Genomic DNA, 21,183 nt, shown 5'->3' on the forward strand with positions numbered 1-21,183 from the left:
AGTGAGTGTTGCTCATTTGGCCTGCAACCAGCGAAACACTAGATGCTTGCATCATGGACTGGAAATAGCGAAACAATTGACGTGATCATTAACGATATACTGTACACGAAAATAAGCCATAATACTGGGCACAGTAACACAACAATCTTAAAATAATTTGACCTTAACAAAGATAATAATGTTACGTTTTGACTGTCAAAGAATCTGTTTAGTCATTTGATTTCGGTTACTTTCTTAAACTTCACGAGAAGGGGCAAAATATGAGTATACGAGAGTATAGTAGATGTTCATACAATTGTACATGATCTGTATTGTCCATTGCTGAGAGCCAAGAATGGAATCTCATTGTAACACAGCAGACATTAGCGGGCGCATCAAGGTATGGTGTTTGTTCGGGTTAACAGTGTTTATTCAAGCCTCACGTAACACGATAAGGCTGCCATTTGGATAATTACAGACTTTATCAGTTGTCAAGGGAGTCGAGTGCTCGTCTGCCAGGGAGTGTTTGAATTAGAGAGGAGAACAGGTTTGTGTGAATCCTTCATCACACGACTAACGTTAAACAGACGTCATGAAGCAGAAGGCCTTTGTGCTCACGGGAAAAAAGGGTGGCTGGCGAGCCAAATAAGCCTGCAGAGTGAAACCAGCCTGCTGTTATCATTTATTTTGTTTTTGATTAGACATTTTGGACTATCAAAGAGCATTGCGTTCAAAAATTGCCATTAGTTGTGCCGCTGGTAGATGTGATGGGGATTCTAAGAGCACTAAGGTCTGGGGAGGGGGGGAGCACAGAAAATAATTCTTCATGAATTAAAAAAAAAAAAATGCTTATGCTTTTCAGCCACAGCCGCAAGACGGCAACACGTGATATTCTTCTCATTCTTAACTTTTCCTGCTCTCTGATGGGTATTTCACAAAAGATCGCATGAAGTCACATGAGATTGTTTTTATTATCATCGTGAGATTATGGCCAGAATTAAATGCTTTTGACATTGATTCAGAGCACATCTCAAGTGGACTTTCAAAGAAAGGAAGACATTTAATTTCATAACATACAGCAACAAAACATGTCAATGAAATATGTTTTAAGGGACAGTTTAAGGAAGCGGGATGTTCCTGCAAACGGTCTGCAATGGAAAACATTACCATCAACGTATTCATCCAATGCTTTCCCAGTGAGTCCTGCATGTCACGAGGCTCACATTTTATGCAAATACACGCTCATTTGAACATGCAATGAGTAAGATTTTTTTTTTTTTTTTTTTTAATAAACTGTATTTCAAAATGAGAAAAGTCTCTTTCTACATATTTTGTCTCTGGTAAAGCCTACTGGGGGAAGAAAAAAAAACAACATTTGCTGGACAGCAAAGAAAACACCACTCTGCCTCTTATAAAAAAGAAAGAGGAAAAAAACTCAGAAAATAAACCTATTGCCTAGCAACAGAGGGCTCCATAGCAACTGTGCAGCATTTTCCCCACTGTGTTGCAAGAGAAGCATGATTTATCCAGTCGAGTGTGTATTTGCTTTTGTTTTCAATGGCGACTGCACTCATGAAATCCTCAAGAATCGAACGAATAAAACAAGATGTTGCACCAAATTCTTCCCCCACATTTAACACAGTGTTTCACATCAATTATTTCCGCCTCAGCGGAGCAATCTTAGCTCACACGGTCGAACACTGATTGTGATTCAGCAAAGATGACATGTTTGAAATCAACAGCTTCTCCGGTACCACAATTTGGGCTATTGTGTATCCATGCTTAAAAACACAATGCAAACTATTTTGGGAGTATGTAGCCTGTAACCAGCAAAGCAAAACAATGAGCATCATCTCCGTCATTAACTGGATAGTCCAGCTAACTGTCTGGTACCGTACCCTTCGGCTTCGAGGGCAGAGCAGTTAACAACCTCTTTTAATATGGTTTTAGGCTCCAACACACTAAGAGAACAACCTCCTCATCACTACTGACTTCAGTATCGTTCTGAAAAAAACTCTTCGTAGCTTTCGACACAGTTTCCCATCCCATCCTCACCAGTTCATCTCTTACCGGGTTCGACTCAAACCTGTCCAAAGGGAATTTGTTTTTTGTTTTTTACCATCCATGGCTCCAAATCCACTCCAGCTCCAGTCAACCAGGGTGGGCCACAGGGCTCTGTAATGGGACCCTTCCTCTTCAAAATCTACATGCTTCCCCTTGGCCAGATTATCCACCAGCATGGACCTTTCACTCCTATGCCGATGACAGCCATCTTTACTTTTGGAGTTGCTCCCCTAGGCACTGCTCAAGAATTTGGGGATTATCCTCAACCTGGGGATGGTTCTTAACTGTAAATTATTTTTCCAATCCGAAATCAAATCCATCTCAACTGTAAGATATTTTTCCAATCCGACATGCACCAAATTCATTCATTTCAGGGGATGTACAGTACAGAGCCATGAAAGACGCCATGTCGTGCTCAAGAACACGTACTTTGGCCTCATAGTTGAAGTCGTCAGCCAAATACTTTAAGATGCAGCTCACACATGGCCATAGCTCTCCCAAATGGCACTTTGTATGCATTGGCAACATTAGGAGAACCTTTTTTTTTTGTTAGGATAAAATGTCTTTGTATTTACAATACCGTAATACACGTTACTTAAAAAAAATACCGTTGCATATTTGATACATATGGAGCTGCCCAATGTTATGTTTTACAGCAAAAACTGTAAAGTACCAAAACAGCCTGTCTAACATCACTATGGAGTCACGTGTACTAATAAAATATTAAAATAAGACCTATCATGCTTTTAACTTGATTAATAGATAACTTGATGGTGGCTCAGTAAAGGCAGTATAAAATCACAGAATTGTATTACTGTCGCATCCCGGGCACAATCTTATCACAGCTACATATAAACATTTACAGTACAGCTTAATGCAAAGATTGTTTGCTAAGTTGCACTGTTAAGGCTTAAGGCAAAACAGCATAATAAATACAGTAACAAACTGCAATGACCTCTACATGCTTAGAATAATACATAGTGTTGCTGCTGAATAGTTCATGTTGTACATGATTATTCCTCTATCTATTGGAACATAATGCTACTGTTCGCTGTAGGACCGCTTGTAACAGGGTATGATTGCACATTTTGATCTAACAGACAATATATTTATTTTCTGTGTCCTCTAAAAGTAAGAAAATGTCTACCAAATGTCCCTTGGACTGGGACAAACGATCGAAGTGACACCAAAAACAGCAGTCTAAGGACTATGAATTTTTTTTTAATTTTTTTTTTTAAATCATTCATGTAATAGAATCATCTACTGGACGAAAGGTGACTATACTGTCGTGTGGCACAGTTTTTCTCATTCGCATTTCGAGAATTAAAAATATATAATAATTTTTTTCATGATAGTCCTTAGTCAACATCGTTGTTGGGCTCCTTGCGAGCTCGCCACTTCTCATGCTGGCCTCTGCTACGAGAGCAATGGGATCCACAGACATCAAAACAGATGCTATTTCCCCACAAGATACTGTATATCGAAAACTTTCCTGGGCAAAAATCATTTTAGATATGGCATTTACTGAGTTTTATCTTACTAAAATGTATTTTCTTTTGTCACAATGACACATGTACAGTATGCAGCAATAGATACAGTAATAACGTTCTACGACTGCAGTTGGAGTGCTGCGCTGTGTTGGACAGTAGTGAATATGCTGCAGACTGCTGCAGCCAGGATGGCTAAAGGAATGCTGCTGGTGAATAAAGGGAAATTATGAAAGCAGCTCTGACATAGGAAACAGAAAGAGCCAGAACAAAAGGCAAAAGAAAATGATGAGGTAAAGCAAGAGAGCAGAGGCAGTACATCACCACAAGTCACAAAGAGAGAGGATAAGTAAAGGTGGCCTCATCTTATCGTCCTTTCCTGTCACAAAGCTCAGCGCTGATGAATGAAACCGACTTAGAGTTTGCACTAAAAAGCTACATAATACGAACATTCCTTCATACTTGCATCCACTGATTTTCTCATTGAATTATGAAACCCTGCACATATTACCCGGGGACTTTGCAACCCGTAAATCACTTTCCCACAAGAAGCTTTAATAACGCACCTCAAGTGGCTAAAAGGTGATTAAAAAGGTTTATTTCGTTGGTAGTTCAGTACTTCAGCAATGCAAGGAAACTACATTACGAATGTATGTTGGATAAAAAGTAATAATAAAAAGTAGACAACTACATTGTACACCACGGGGCACCATCCATTTGTAATGCACCATATGTACCATAAAAGTTGTTCAACAAAATTGATTTGCTTTACTTAAAATTTATGACCATCTGCACAACCCAATCATGTCGATCGCAAGACTTTACAACGATAATAAAGCTCAAAAGTATTGTTAAATGAATATTCCGCCGATGTGCCAATCGAAACTAGGCATGTTAGATTTGTAAAAGTAAACCTTTTTAGAAAGGCCTTGTATTGCACCTCTTGGCTGTCACTGTGTAGGTGTACCTACTCAACTGGCCACCAAGTAGATCGTGTTGCTTGAAGCTAAGGCCTACGCAAACAAATACCCAAAGTTGAATTTGAAGATGTTTTTGTTGATTCTCAGTCATCCAGGTCATGTATTCCTTAAAGGTCGCATCGTTTGAAGACGTTTCATCTTTAATCCGAAAGACGTCGTCAGTTCTACATTTCTTACGTGTGGCGTTTCCCTATTTATGCCTGCCTCTGATGGGTGCGTCCCCTGGGGTTGTTTACATGAGGTTGTTGTTATTGTTGTTGCTGGCTGATAAACGACCGTCTAGCATACCAACCGGTCATTTACTCACCTTGTGGTAAAACAGCTCAGACATTGTTATAAGCAAACCACAGGTGAAGCCTTTTGGATTAAAGGTGAAACGTCTTCAACAAACAAGAAAAGTCCAGTTGCCTCGATTCAACCTAAGTGAACTAAGTAAAGAGAGAGGACTCATGATTGAATAAAGGTTTCCGATTCTTATTTATTTTTTATTTGTACGCATACATTTGATATTTATTTTTATTTTCAAAGTGGTTTGTCCTGTAAAATGAGGACTGCTGTCTATGTATCACAAAGCGATTTGGAAACTCACCGGCTAAAGAAGTGTGTCATTCATTTAATAGTGCTTTGTGGCACAATGTATGATTTAGTCACATGGCTTCATTTATTCAACTAGTCTGCATATTGACAGTGTTAATCAATGTTATGCATGTGCCTTTTATAATCTCGAGGAAAGATCTTTGCAGTATAGGGGGGAAGTGGGGAAGGGCAGCCCTACTTGCATTGTTCTTTCATCTGACGCCATGTTGCTAAAGTAATCTCCTGAGTAACCTTGCACGTAACCTGCAGTAAATCCCATTTATAATACTTCATGCCACATCCTGACAAAGCTTCATGAATGCTGAAGTAAGGGCAGTCAGTTGGTGTGAATCCACCACAATGTTTACAGTTAGGATAGGAATCATTAACATGGTTACAAATCTATTCAAATGTGACCATCACAGCAACTATGGTGCGTGCAAGTAATTAGTGTTGCTAGCTCTTATTTAGAAAAACATTCAAGTTAAAGTACTTGGGTGACCTCATTTTGCTTTCATGTATAATTCAGTCAAGTCAAAACTGCTGCAAACACTTATGAGAGGAACAATTAGAAACACAATTGGTGTAAACAATTGGTGTAAACAAACTGGTTATTAGGTGTTGGTTAATTACCATATATTTATATTCCAACTACAGACCATTAAGGAATGTAAAATGGTTATGATCATGTGTGACACGAATCTTATGCACCATTTATCTTTATTTATGTCAATCTCATTTCTTTTTGTTTCTCCCATGCTGACATCTAAAGCCATTTAAATGACAATCCTTCAAATGAAGGGACAGTCACATTGTAGAGGATGAGATTAAAGAACACCACGACGCCTCAGAAAAAAAGGAACAAAAGACAACATGACAAACACAAGTCTTTGGATAGCAGAGTCAAAGTGACAAACAAGGTAAAAAAAAAAATTTAAAAAATGAATATCTAAAACAAGCAGCATAAATGTTCAAAAAACAACATGAACCCGCACACAGCAAATGAAGCGCTGACTCAAACGGAAGCGAGACAGTTCGGTCAAGTGTGTTTGCTTTCAAACACACTGAAGGAAGGCGGGATATGGCATGTTAAATTAAAAAAAAAAAACATAAACTTAAAACCTTGGGTATTGTAAGACAGTCTGTACAGTATCATATTATTTCATTAGATCAGCTCGCACACTGAAATACGGGTACCAAAGAAGTCCCTCTCTGTCGCTCAAAACTCACAAACAACTAGTCAAATGATTTCACTTGTATAATTTTCCAACTTTTGATATTTCAATATTATATTCATTTGAGCTATTCATTTTTATACATGCAGTTATTATGTGACAGTGTAAGGGAGTCACACTTAAAGGAGACTATATGATTTTTTAAAATTTATTTATTTATTTTTGTACAGCTCACTAAGATTAGTCTATTATGAGGAGGTGGTTCTGTCTCATGCGAATGAGCCACTGCTCATCCCGCCTTCTCTACTGCGTGGTCAATGCCGATTACGGATTTTGGTAGACCGATGACGAGGGGCAGGGGTTGGGTTGGGTTGGGTTGGATTGGGTGGGTTGGTGGACTGGCTGGTCGGTTGTTTGGTTGGCTGGTCGGTCAGTTGGTCGGTTGGTCAGTCGGTTGGCTGGTCGGTTGGTCGGTTGCTTGGTTGGTCAGTCGGTCAGTTGGTTGGTCGCTTGGTCGGTGGGAGGGTTTGTGTACGGGTTGGTCGAGTGGTATGTAAAGTATGTATGGACGTAGTAAATTTTATACACGATCTGAAATTCGATGGTCAAACAAGCTAAAAAAAAACCAGCTGATCTTGATCTGACGGAGAATCGGGTACCTAATAAACATATTGTCAACTCCATCTCCTATGATCTGTCCAGCTTTATCTTCAACGCAGCATGACTGGGATATCATGTTTATGTGCAAACCTTATTTATACCCCTGCCTGTTGGGATTCAATAATGGGAGGGGTTTTTAAGTGTGCTTCCTGGTAGTAAGGCCGATGAGATCTGTCTATACTATAAATGATGTTTCTTGCCTTGTTTATCTTCCAGAAACAATTGAATGGTTACAACTTGCCCTCGGCCGGCCTGTCAAGGGCACACCTCTCATCGATCACTGCTCTTTCAAGATCGGACTCACGAGGGACAGTCGAAAAGCAGAGAAAATGCAGATTCCCTCAGCAAAGTCTGGCCTTGTGATTTTTTATTATTATTATTTTGCGGTCTAGTGTGATACATTCTATCAGCATTTTGCACTTCCATTTCAAAGTTGCTGAAAACAACACTCTGAATAGGAGGATGAAGTATTTCTCTTCGCCTACACGCTATCGCATACCACCACCCAGCCCCCGCCTGCCGACATGCACACCTCATTTAATTCAAATCGAAAATCTAAGTGAAGGGAAAAGCGCCCAGCTAGAGCATTTTCTCCTGTGTTTCCTTTGTAATAAATCACCGGTCGTTCTCTTTTCATCAGGATAGATATCACTTGTACATGCCCCAACATCCATTCGGGGATTCTGACAACGCGCTCCTGTTTTGTGCTGAATAGGTATTATTTTGCGACTGAATTACGACGACCTGCACTATCAGCCCATATGCAAAGAAGCCCCGCCATTTGACATGTGGCAGCACACAGCCAGAGTGCTTGCCCTGAGTATTGTTAGAGTGTCGACTGGCCTCGGAAGAGCTGGCTGCTAACATTTAGGAGCTCCGACTGCCAAAATGCAAGTTGCCACTGATGTCCTGCAAGTAGCAGACAGAGGTCATAAGAACAGTAGAATAGTCTAAGGTTGAATCGTTCTTAAGTCATACAATCCAAAACTGGACCAACAGTTGGCTTTATAGGGCCACTAAAGTTCAGAATATGAACCGCCTTCCCACATGATATCATACAAGATCTCAGCCTGAGACCTCAGCAAATCGCTTAAAACATTGTGTTACAAAAACATAAATAAACTTGATGTTACTTGGAGGGGGATTAAACATTCTTGTTGTCTGTTCGGGTAGAATATTTTATTTTATTTCTTTTTTTACTTACTATCAACAGTGGTTAACTCCTTTTTACACTTTTGACACACTAATTTCATAGACAGCGCATCTGCGGCGGGGCGCAAATGCTGACGGATTCTGAATTTCGTGCAAGCGCAAGGCTCGCAACGCGTGTTTGCCAGATTGGCAGACCGGTCTACGCCAATCTGGACGTTCCGGTGAAGCGAGATTCATGTCCTTGGAGAAGCGCCCGGCGGAGTGACAATTTGGTGGCAGAAAGTCAGTCTAAACATACGCCTGCTCAGACCACAGCTAAGTCCTGTAGCTAGGTAGATCGCTGGTCTAACGCGATTTTGGTGAATTGGATCAGGGCAGAGGCAGATGCTGAGGTGCCCGGACATATTTAAGTTGTCAGCGGTTATCACCAGCTCATTCCGTATTTAAATCTTAAAGAGGTTATTAAAAACAATGATGGTATTGTGCCAGTCTAAACAGTGAGGAAAGCAACCTTTCGTAAATGGAGGATGTGCACATGCAAATGATCTACAATATGTTTTCAGTCACTCTGTTTGAATCTGGATCGTTTGAAAATCAATATAGAATATATTCTATATATATAATAGAATAGAATATATTATATTAAATATAATATATTTCAAAAGCATTAAAAAAAATTGTTTTATTCTTCAAGCTACACTGCATTTCTTCAAAGAGCAGCAAACACCCGAGCAGTATCTTGTTTTGTCTGAGTGAGTCCAGCTCGGTTGCAATTCCGCACCGTTACACAATATAAAGTGAGATGAATATACTGTACTGTGAGGCTCTCCCTTTTATATTCAGTCAATTATGTGTCAATTCCACACACCAATCGCATTTCTGATCTTCGGTTTCATGGCTACGTGTAACGCTTTTCCATTAGAAACAAGATCAAGGTGCAGCTGGGACTCATTTGGGTCAATGGGAAATGAAATCAGAAAAAGCCCAAGCTGTGAGTGGAAGAGACGGTGGCAGGTGACTATACTTTGGTGTCATGGCTACAGGCGGAACTTCGGCCAAGACAGATCAGACCGGAAAAAAACGATCGCTGCTTATAGCCTGAGATCGGGTGGTTACAGTTTTAGCCTCTTGTGCCTCACTGATGGAGTCTGGCTTTTGCATTCCAGTGGTGCTGGAACCTACTGATGCTATTTCATGTTCGAGATCATTAAAGTCTCACATGTACGCTAATGCTCTATCAGCTGGAACCGTTAAAGCTTAAGTGCATTGTGATGAATATCTAGTCGAGGCACAGAAAAGCTGTCCCATTTCAAAATACAGTATATTGCACATTTGCACACACTAAATTTACATGAAACAAGTTACAATGTTTTTTGTTTGTAGATGCGTAAAGATTTGAGTATATGCATAGATCGGGTGAAATGGGATTTTGGTGTTGTAAAGTATCCAATTGATGCTTAATTGTGTTTTTCATCTACTGACTAATCAACAAAACAACCAGAATAAGACATTTTCTACCATGTTCAAATATGATCGTACAAGTCGCAGTATCAAGTCACTGATGGCGTAATGCTTCACTCCGCCTGAGCAAGGCAGCTTGGGTTCACTTCCTACTCAGTGACGGTTTGAATGGGAGTGGGAAGGTTTGTGCATCTCAGATTGGGACATAGTCAACAGGTATGAAACAACAAAGTGTGCTTTTGAATATTGGATCGCCTCTGATTCTGGATGCAAAGCAATCCCAATAAGCAACAACTGAGATCTACAAGATTCATTTGTATAAAAGGATTGAGCTGCTTGTGTAAGAGGCAATATATCATTCATGTGTGCATGTGGGTGGCTTCGGCAAAGTTTTTAAACTTACATAAAGTGTACATTCTTCTATAATATTGACTCAGGGCAAGGGATGATACAACCGACTCAATATGAGGGAAACAAACTTGTGGTGAAGTGGTTGAGGTTTTTGTTTGGGTGGGTCATAGAGTGAATGATGGTAATGATTATTTGCTTTACATATTTCTTATTGGAATCATATTAACTAACTTGAAAATGCAGTTATCCCCCCCCCCAAAAAAATATATGTTAATGGAACGAGCCAAACTATTTCAGTGCCAAACGGTGTTCGGAATAATAAACGCAATCTCTCATCCATCCCAAACAAGTACGGTAAGTCCGTTAAGAAATGTGCCAATTAAAACATTTAACTTTTGGCATTTTTCTGTTGCTGTACACATTACTGAACTGTAATGTGCTCAGGATGCTAAACCGGACATAATCATGATGAAGCATGTCACCAACACTTAACGAAGAGTAAAAGGTTGAAAGAGCCATAGTGTCCCTTTCCAAGGACAGGTTACTTGTTCTTGCAAACCAGAGAAACCCTCCGGGACTCAAAGAGTCCTCTCGTTCTTCGGTTGTACTCTCAGCAGAGCGATTCGTTACTCTGACATTGCAATCCCAGCAACATACTTTTTCTTTTCTGTGCTGTCTGTCTAAATGCTGCAAAAGTGATCATTTATTAATACAACTTGAACTGAAACCTTTTGTGTCTTCTCCCCCCTGCAATGCTGCATCTCACATTATTCAACGCTATCATGGCCAGTACAAAACTCTCATCGTAGCCACACAGTGCAGAATGCTCCATAAACTAAAAAACAGTGTGTTTAAATGCTCTCCAGATGCATTGTCCTTCTTATGCTTGTTTACAGAATGCTCAGTTAAATAGCTTTTTTTTTCCTTCTTTTTTTTTTTTTTTAAATCGGCCTTTCACAACTGAAGGAACAGCATTACAGAATCACACCGCAAAGAAGCAACAGTCAAAGACATAGAAAATCTTGTGGATTTTTGTCTGTCTTGGTCACAGGTGTCAAACTCAAGGCCCGGGGGCCAAATCTGGCCCGCCAACTCATTTTATGTGCCCCGCGAAAGCAAATCATCATCAATTCTTGCTCAAATTCTCATATATAATAAATAGTATTGTTGAGCTATTGCAAGTTACTGTTACTGTTTAAAGTAACTAAGTTGAACAAACTATTACCCTTGACATCTGATTTCAAAACTAGGTATCCATCAATTTGTTGTGTGTATGTAATCGTATTATGAGGTGACTAAACCGTTATTTGGTTTCACAGTCCACGGCCCTCTGAGGGAAACCGTGACTACAATGTGACCCGCGACAAAAATGAGTTTGACACACCCTGTCTAGGTGATTAGTGTAACTGCTCCGATTGCATATAGGAAGCATACACCCCACAGAACACCATTAAGAAGTCATTCTTAAGACAGCCGGACATTGAGTGACGCGGCCTTACGACACAGAATCGGACAATTGCGAATAAATTTCAGGCGGTGACCCTCGCACGCCTATCAACAGTCCCGAACTCCCTGTAACAAAAAAATATGCAACACCTGGCATTCTTATTGACCACCTATACCCAAACAACCCAAACAAACCCAAGCAACATTGCACAATTGTCAAGCAAAAAGCAGCTTGCCCTGCCCGCTGTACTTTCTTTTCTGTGTCAGGAGAGAAAGAAAGAAAAGGGTTGGAAGAAAGAAAGTCACTGAATACAGAGCCCCATTCAGTGATCACAGGAACACAAACTTTCATGCATCCATTTCCGCAGCAGAAAGATTTTTGGTTGGCTGGAAACAACTGCGCTGTTGTGACGCCTTTCACTTACGATTCGACATTTGGAATCGCAGGCAAACTAGTTGCAGATGGTTTGAAGATGGTTTGAAAAGTTCAGTTGCGTCCGCTCTTTTGTATGTCCAACATTTTAACGACTAATTTCCAGCCCAAAAAGCTCACCGTCGCTTACAATCAACTCGTTATTTAAAAATGCATTCCCTCTTCTAGGATGCGCTTTGCTCAGAGGAGATGTGTCGGAAAGATTTAGCATGATCAGCAGTTGTGTTTGAACCACAAAGGCAATCCCCCAGTAAACTAAAAAAAAAAAAAAAAAAAAAAAAAAAAAAAAGTTTTACACCGATCTGGTTCATTATAATCATGTTTTACGGAAGAGCTGAGAGTGGGGACAATGGGATGCTCAAGGCATTTGCAATATCTTTCATGGTTTGTAAATGAGGGACGCTGAGATCATTAAAAGTCACTCCAGTGAAGATGACAGCCTCAGCTGAAAAATGTCCATCAGAAGGACGCACTGGCGGATTACATAGTAATAAAGATAAACGATGACCTCACCATGAGGTGTGGAGATTATTTGTAGCAAAAGTACGTCTCGCTTGTGATGTAAGTTTTCCAAATAGTGAATGAATAAGCTAATCATCTTTTGAATTTTGGTCCAAATACAATAGTTGATCAACTTGAATTGCGCTCATGGACGATGTGCCACAAAAGTCAACCCAACAACCACATTGACTTTTAGGCTTGTCTTTTGAACAAAATTGAATTCATGAGAAAAAAAATGCAATAAACAAAAACAAAACAAATGCAATTTTGGATCCATTCCGAGATCTCAAGTACTCTGACAAACACAGAAAAAGTCATTTTGATTCACATATGCTGTATGTTCCTTTGTTTTGTGCACAAAAATCTCCTTTGACTGTGACCTCAGTGTACAGTATTTTCTGGCAGGATACATTTGGGACGCTTTTCCACAGCACAATATCGTTTCATTTCGACTAAGATGTGCTTTGTTTGGAGCAGTCGGTTTTCCACTTCTAAATAAGTAACTACGAAAACCACACCACATTGAACATGTCAGTCGGAAGGCAGCACTCTAATAAACAACAAAAATGGAGGAAATTAAGAGTCTGATATCTCCTCTTATGAACTTAGTAAGTTAAGTTAGCAAACGCACAATAAGTAATTAACCTAACTTTGTTCATTTCTATATAGCTTCTGTCTCATATCCCATTCAAGTGTGTGCATGTGCCTAATGTCGTGGCCATTGACCTTACATATGTTGCCTATGTATGGAAAATTTAAAAAAAAGTGAAAAAAAAAAGAATAATGACAAAAGACTTAATGTACATAAACATTATGTGACCTCTTATGAAACTAATTGATCTATTTAATGAATTTCATTACTTTACAAAACATATTCACATACATTTTATGGGTCACCGTTCTTATGAAATTGATTTAATCATACAGTATAATAATGTCCCACTGTGCAAGCAGATGTTGGGGGTCACGTGTCAAGGAAACCACATCATTTGTGCCAAAGGTTTTGGTCAGCATCAGTGTCGACTTCTTACACTTTGTGTATGTGTGTATGTGCACCTTCGTGTGTGTGCAAGATGGAAAAGAAAGAATGAAGGAATTTAAAAAGATGACATACAAAATGGACAATTTAGCACGGCAAACACAGTACAGCTTTAACAAAGGAGGACGCAGAAAGGAGATTACAAAATACTTCTATATTTCTATACTTCAACATATTTTAAGGTGGTAGTTTTAAATGTAGTACTACTACTACTACCACTACTACTAAAACTAATAGTACGAGGCTTAATATAGCTCCTGCTACAAAGCCCCTTCTTGGCAATACACACAAATAGAGAGACACACTTAAAATGACCTCATCTGGTCATTCCGAGAAGATGTGTGTTGAGAACTTAATTTAACTTGGAAGTTAAATTCCCAAAACATCAGTACATCCTTGTCTGTGTTAAAGTCCATGGGTAGATAATGCTTAAACATTTGAGTTGAATTGATAGAGCTGTATGTCCACATTTGCAACACAGGGATTTTTTTTTTCTTCCAATCAGACTTCAAACTTTACATCAGCATTGTTTTAAAAGATAGTAAACTATATTTCCATGGTTCATGGACTAGTGTATGTAATTGCATTAGTAAAAGACTATAATATTTTTAAGCGCATTCTCTGTCCAAGATATTCCACCTAAACTGCATTTATTAACATTCACTGACAATTGTGCATTGTAGTCCATTATGCTTGTGATCCACACATAGTGTCAAACATCCACTTCAATGATCAGCCTAATGAGCTACACGCAGAAACACATCCGCAATCCCCCACGTAGCATTCAACACCACAAGCAATAGCAAAAGTTTCAAAATGCGGTGGTGCATCCTGCTCACTTACTGCATGATGACAAGTAAACAAGCATGGTGCCTCACTGATGTCCAAAATTCAGCATTGTGCGTTCTGGTCATGATGTACCAAGCAACACTAAATCTTTATAGAAAAAAAACTAAATTAACACAATGGGCTATCCTTCTGATTACAATAGCAGACTGAGCAGTAGTACCACAGGTTGTATTTACATGTTCCACTGTTACTTCTATCAAGGAATTGAACAGTATGAAGAGAGAACGCTAACATACTGGTGAAGCATTATTACAAAAGTGAAAATTTGAGAATGAATAAGTTAAGCAAAGTAATTCAACTTCTTAAACAAAAATAATAATATTTTTTTTTTTTTTTAATCCTAGCTGACAGTGTTGGTGAAACAATCTGATAATGCATGTAATTTCTGAATGCAGTAATGTGGCCTTTTTATCTGTATAAACTGAACTGCATCGTAGGCTTTTTCTGTTCAATTCTGATCCAGTTTTGTTTGTGTCGTATTTAAGGAACCACTCGCACTGTTCCAAATGAAAAGACCCAAGAGCTGAAGGTTAACGGGAGTCGTTGCAACAGAAGCAGCTGACTGATGCTCGAACCAGCCGAGACGACAGTACAGCCTCCGGGCCTGAGGTTAAAGAGCTGCAACTCTCTGCCACGAGATACTTTGAAACTCACTCGTTCTGCTTTACTGTACCAACGGACTGCTTGACAAAATCAGTTCTGTAGAAAAATCCCTTTGAAAAGATATATACAATTTCAATTCATCATTCATTTGTGATCATGCCAAGCCAATATGTCCAAGAAAGAAATTCATTCACAACTACCTGACACGTGAATAAATCACATAGCAATCAGTTAGCGAGGAAATCTGCCCCGAGTGGCCGGGAGCAGCATAGGGGATGATCTTGCAGAAATGTTATTTGAATTAGGAATTGCTGTCGCTCATCCGCCAATGCAATGAAGTTTCAATGAGCAGAGCAATGACTTTTGAACATTTTAATGGTAAATATAAGCTTGCTGCCTCGCGACGCGGCGCACTTGGGGGCACACCACAGCTGGCACGCTGTAACCCGAGCAACACGAAGCACATTCCACTTCACGGCGATTGGCTGGCGACCATATCAGGGTGTATCCCGCCTCTCGCCCGCACTCATCTGGGATAGTCCCCTGCACACGATCCTAGTCAGGAAAAGCGGTGTAAAAAAGGGATGCATGGATGGACACTTCAGGGAAGATGTATTTTTTGACGTTGTAGTCATCCTTTGATGGCTAACTACATGCTATACTGGTATAAATAGGCCAAGTTATTATAAAGAAGGAAGTGGCAATTCTGCCGAATAGCCACTGCATGGAATAAGGGCGCTTGATGTTTATATAGTGGGAGAAGGGACTCGTGCCACAAAGTATACGCCCCAGCCAGCTTTTCTCATAAATTTTGTTTTTAAGCCCCTCCCAAAAAATGCGGTCAGCTGAGATGGTGGTCTCAACAATTCAGTGCTATATTGTTCTCAGTCTTTCCACCTTTTCAACACCTATCTTCAAACATACAGTATTTAATGTAGTTAGAAACAAAACACGAAAATGACTCTAAAACATATGAGTTAGAAATAAACTGTTCTAACTTATTGCTGATTCTGATATTGTTTAACTATTTATTCTAGCTAAGTGCAACATATGAAATAAAAAATGCATGACAGCACTCAATAGAGTCAACAAATAACTTCAGCAGGTACTGTTATTGGTTAGGGTTAGCATCAGGCTAACACATGTAGGCACATAAGCATTTATGGCATTGTAGGGAAACCAACTTAGTGACATAAATGGAGGTGTACCTTATGTAGTTCTTATGTTTTCCACTGTTATTTCCAAATATTTACATCTGGATTGGAAGCTTACCAATCAGATCTCCAAAAGTGTGCAAAAAGAACGAGCCTGGTTTAGTTCATTTGTGCTGAGGAACGTGCCTGGATACAGCCTCCCACCAGGCTGCAGCAGCTAGTGGTTTTAAGAAGGTCAACGCTGACTGCTTGTACTTGTAATGTTGTGTTCAGATGAAAGGCCTCACATAATTGTCAACTTACTTTTTGGATTACTTTGCGTAACATATCAAAGAACAAATGATCGCCAGCCAGAACCGCCAACAGAATAGCAATTTACCTCTACAAAGATCTCATCACATCACTTACAGTGCATGACCAAAATACCCAACAGTGCTTCGTTCCCACTAATGTCTCTTTCTGCATCCATTTCACATGATAGCTTTTTGCAGGTACTACGGTTTTCCTCCCACATAACAAAAACATCCTTCTTTGGTTAACAGAAGACTATGAATTGTCCATAGGTGTGAATGCTTGTTTGTCCATATATGCTCCGTGATTGGCTTGCAAAAAGTTTGGCCTTGACCCTGACTCTCGCCCAAAGTTAGCTGGGATAGGATCCAGCTCATCCATGACCCTAATGAAAACAAACACGATGGAAAATGGCTGGATAAATGGTTTGGTACGTGGTAAAGAATGGACAACACGTGCTGAGACTTCGACTACTGCACATCTCAGACGCCACGACCAGAGAAAACAGGCAAATTCATCTCATCTCTCGCCATTGACTAATACGGCTAAAAATCATCACGCCACAGGGTGTATTTTGTTGAATATCACATTTCTGACTTGCTTCAAAGTAAATCCTTTCTCAATTAATTGTATGTTTGGAAGCAATTTCAAAGACTCGCGATCCGAGCAACAGAAGAAATCAATAAACTTGTTTTGCAGAGAGACATTAAAATTGAATGAATGCGGCAGAACATGCATGATCATAAAATTTGCAAGCACTGTGAGCTTTTTATCCTGTTGTTATGTTTCCAGTTACTGTACATTCATTTCTAGTCAGGCAACACTGTTGTAAATTTAAGTGTTGAACCACACACTATTGCATTCCTTGCACTCGTTTAATTCAAATCACACTTCTTTACCGTGTTCTTTTAATGAAATGTCTGCTTTGCACCACCGTTTGATTTTTAAGAGCAGCTAAATGGGAAAGGTTGCAATACCAAATCCTACAGCCAAGTGGTTAAGATCTCTGCTGGCTACCGTGGGGACGCCGGTTCAAGTCGCCGGCTGGCAGAAGAATGTGGGCAAAAAAAACAAAAAAATAACATCAGCTTCATCAAGTATGGACAGAGCTCGAGAGGACGCGGCAACGGACCATCCGCCCCCAACCTCCCTCGGCCCCGCGGCTCCGCGGCTCCGCTGTCCTTGAGTAAGACACCGATACCCTGAACTGCACCCCGGGCGCTCAAGTAGCCCCCTGCGCCAGTGTGTGCCACTAACAGGGTGTGTTTGCACATGTACACGACAAGAAAAAAGATTATTATTCCTCTATACACTACACTACTGTTAATGGGTCATTTTCTTATCGTTTGATCAATACAAAAATACACACACAAAAAATCCAATTTAGCTATTTTGCATGCCACCTTGGTCTTACATGGATAAAGTCCTATTTTCACAAAGTTTTTGATGATTTAAAATGTGAGGCATTCATAGGAAAGAATATATATTCTTTATAGAATCATAATAATGGTACACCTGCGATAGTTCTGATAATTTCACACATATTTTGCATAACTCAGTACAATAGTATTTGTATGCAAAACGCTTTTAGGTTATAAATATAAAATAATCCAATGAAAAAACAGTGAGTATGCTTGACTGAGCAGGCCTACCTGTGCTGCATGACGACATATTCTTTCTTTTGATTGTAACCTCGAAATATGTTCGGTCAGTAAACCGAGAACCCCTTGTATGATTTTCATCAAGGTAGAACTTTCAACACAGCTCCAGTTTTGGATATCATTTCATTTTGCAGGTGACCGAGGAAGTTCGCACATTAGTTTTATAATTGCTTAATGTGTGCGCTCATCGCCATGCTTGCCCCGCTTTTCTAAGGGGAAGCCAGCCATCTTCGATAAGTGAACAGATGCATAGTAACGACATGGTTGCGATCACTTCAAAGCTCTGTTTTGCCACAGGCAAGCTCTTGGACACATTCTCAGAGGAGTGACTCATAAATTACACTGCACGCAAACTTCGACTTGGAAATCCACTTGATCGAAAAGAGCTTGAGCCCCCAAAGCGTACAGACACAAGGCCTACCTCCAAAATCAGGCCTCAAACGGATGTCATATCCCTTCAGCAACTTGTCCACGGTAGTCTTGGCCACAGACATTCCCGTGCTTCCAGTGGAGCTGGGGGTAGAAACCACAAATGAAAAATACATTTTACAAAGGGCTTGAACCTGGCTGTTTGTTGTGTGGGGATAAGTTTTCGTGACATTATACCTATGCAACTCTAGAACGGGGGGGGACGCTCAGTCACTGCTTATAAAGACAAATTAAAGTTGCCCCTTTGCAGCTATTACAACTTGGCACTCTTCGGAAAAGACTATCGACAAGATTTTGGCGAACGTCTGCAGAAATCTTAGTCCATTCTTCTGGAACATTTGTGAGGACATTGGTCATTCGGGGCTCGGTTCACAGTTTCTGTTCGAGTTCATCCCAGATGAGGTCAGGGTTTTTAAATTCTTATACAAGCATACCTTGAGGAACTTTGCTTTGTGCAGTGTCACACAGTCATGCTAGAAGATTTTCCCACTGCATAAGAAACACAGACTTTTTCAAAATGTCTTGATGTGTAAAATAATGAAGATTACGCGGATATAGTCTTAAATGATTAGGAGCTGCGATAAAACTTTTTTCTATCTACGAAATACAAACATTTGACTCAATCCAACATGAAAGGTTTAATTAAACATGCACCACCCCTCGTATAGCCCACTATTATGTATATTTAGATGTCATCAGTTCAAGCAATGAATATGCAGCTGTCTAGGATTTTATGGAAGCAGGTCATCCAAAATAGTAAATGTTCCAGTCATGACGCTGCATTTGCATAATCTCACGGAGGGATACGAAAATATTCACTTCGCACAATGCTGTCGAGACACAGGTTTGATTGGCCCGAGCGGGGAGACAGACTCATCAAGTCAGCAATAGTCTGACTGACATCTTTAACCCGCCTGTTCTGTTGTTTCTCAGGAACAATGTGGAATTATTAAGTGTCCAAAACGGGTATTGTAAAATGGGTCAATTCGACCCGAATCACAACAGGGGGGTCAACATCGGTGCCATGAGCTGCAGCCCCTCAAGGAAGCTCACGTGGAGGATGTGGAATGGGATTGGGTGGGGGGTAAAAAAATCTCTCCCTGGTAGGAAGACCAAAGCCGGCGGCTTAGTGAGGGGATCCGCTGCTCAATTAGCTTATATAGGAAGTGCAGCTGTTCATCAAGCTGGATGCTCACAGAACCTGTGGGCTGGGCTACCCGGGGGGGGGGGGGGGCTTCATTACAAGAAGGAGCTGAATGATACCTGACAAGATCGCCCACCTGGCTATGCATTTCTTTCGTTCTTTATTTGTTGTTGTAATTCCAGGATGTACTGTAATGGACGTATCAGAAAGGGCAATTGAGCCACGATTGTTGAGGCCGTGGGTGACCGCAGACAAGGGAAAGGAGCAGGCCACACGGGGTGCGCGGCGCATCGTTCCTCCAACGGCAAAATTCATTGTCCAGCGGATTCTGCCTGCTGCGGTTATGCTCTCTTCCGGGCTTGGTGTGATTCAATGGAAACACTTCAAGGTGAAGAGAGAGGCTATATCACTGAAATCTGACACAGTGCCTTCTGATTGCGGATGACCAATGGGGCTTAATTCTTTATTTATTGGTGATTGCTTCACCACAAGCCAGTGGATAGTATTCAAACGTTTCACGTGCGTGACTGGTATGGGGATGTTGTGTTAACATACTTGCCACTTTAATGTCAGATATTGAACTGATATTGTCACTCACATCAATCATGTAATCAAACTGAACCAATCAACTAACTAGCACCTCTACTGCAGCCTCCTGCTGAGGTATCCCCATTTAGGTGGCAGCCTTGCACTATAATGCTCATAATTATGAAAATTGCATTTTGGCATGGGGGGGGGGGGGGGGGGGGGGGGGGGTGCACACATGGCGCGCGCCACGGCGCTAATAAGAAGGCCCGGGCTGCCCTTTAATGCGATTTGTCACATCTCAGCCTCTCATTGGCCGATAATCACGTCAAGTGCTGTGAAAGGTTTTTCCCGGCCGACTTTTTCTTACCTTTGAATAAAGCATGCGAAGGACAAAGCCGCCAGAGCAGAGAACATTCCACATAATTGATCTTCTTGACGACCCAACATCTCCACAAATCCTTATTTCTAGTATCTATAATCCAACCAGTCAGCTGGTCCCTCGGTCCGGCAAATGCACAAACTAAAAGCAGGCAATGGGAGTCGAATGTCCAATAAACTGTAGCCTACATCTACGCGTGCGACGTGTTCAAGCAGGCTTCTCGGTGTCAAAAAATCTTAATAATTGGCCCCGGTTATGGAAATCCGTGCAGGTCACAGAGCCCCTCGACCAACACCACCAGATCGGACATCTTGCTCAAAAACAAGCGCGCACAATCGATTCAAAATGTCAAAACGCGGTGCCAAGAATGTCGAGAAAACAGACAGAAAGTTGTCTCAAATCGGTGGATGAAATTTCCCGGTCCAAGTGTGCACAAGAGCATGCATGGTTGTAGCTGCAGCAGCGGTGCTACTGGAACCAGACGTGATGCCGTTAAAGCTTCAGTTCTTTCTTGGAGCTTGGAGCTCACAAAGAGAAAAATCGCATCTTCATTCCCCGCTTTCCCCTCTTGTCGCTGCTGCAGATGATGATGGAGATCAGCGCAAAGTCGCTGAGGGGAAAATGCACATTGGGGAGGAAGGGGAAAAAAAAAAAAAAAAAAAAAAAAAAAAAAAAGCAAGTGGGTAATATCTGAGGCAGACGTCAGAGCAGCATATATCACTTCTCTCGTGGAAAGAAATGCCCCTAATATGACAACGCGCGTATTCGAGAGTCCCCTCAGCGATGCAAAGCTATTGGCAAAGTCCACTTGTCTCCCGTGCAGGTCCAGCCCCAGCCCCAG

At 40.7% G+C, this 21,183-nt stretch overlaps 1 protein-coding gene across 1 annotated transcript in view; it reads right to left on the reverse strand.

The window, feature by feature from the left end:
* gabrb4 (gamma-aminobutyric acid type A receptor subunit beta4) overlaps positions 1–20,942 on the reverse strand; it is a 41,860-nt gene extending 20,918 nt beyond the window's left edge. The window contains exons 1-2 of the mRNA XM_061702808.1: positions 20,331–20,942; positions 18,284–18,375 (exon numbers count right to left, since the gene is read on the reverse strand). Of these exons, the coding sequence (XP_061558792.1) occupies positions 18,284–18,375; positions 20,331–20,410 (172 nt within the window). The 5' untranslated portion in view covers positions 20,411–20,942. The remainder of the gene's footprint in view (positions 1–18,283; positions 18,376–20,330) is intronic.
* Positions 20,943–21,183: the final 241 nt, after the last annotated feature.

Source organism: Phycodurus eques, chromosome 17 (genome assembly GCF_024500275.1).
Source record: "Phycodurus eques isolate BA_2022a chromosome 17, UOR_Pequ_1.1, whole genome shotgun sequence".
NCBI lineage: Eukaryota > Metazoa > Chordata > Actinopteri > Syngnathiformes > Syngnathidae > Phycodurus > Phycodurus eques.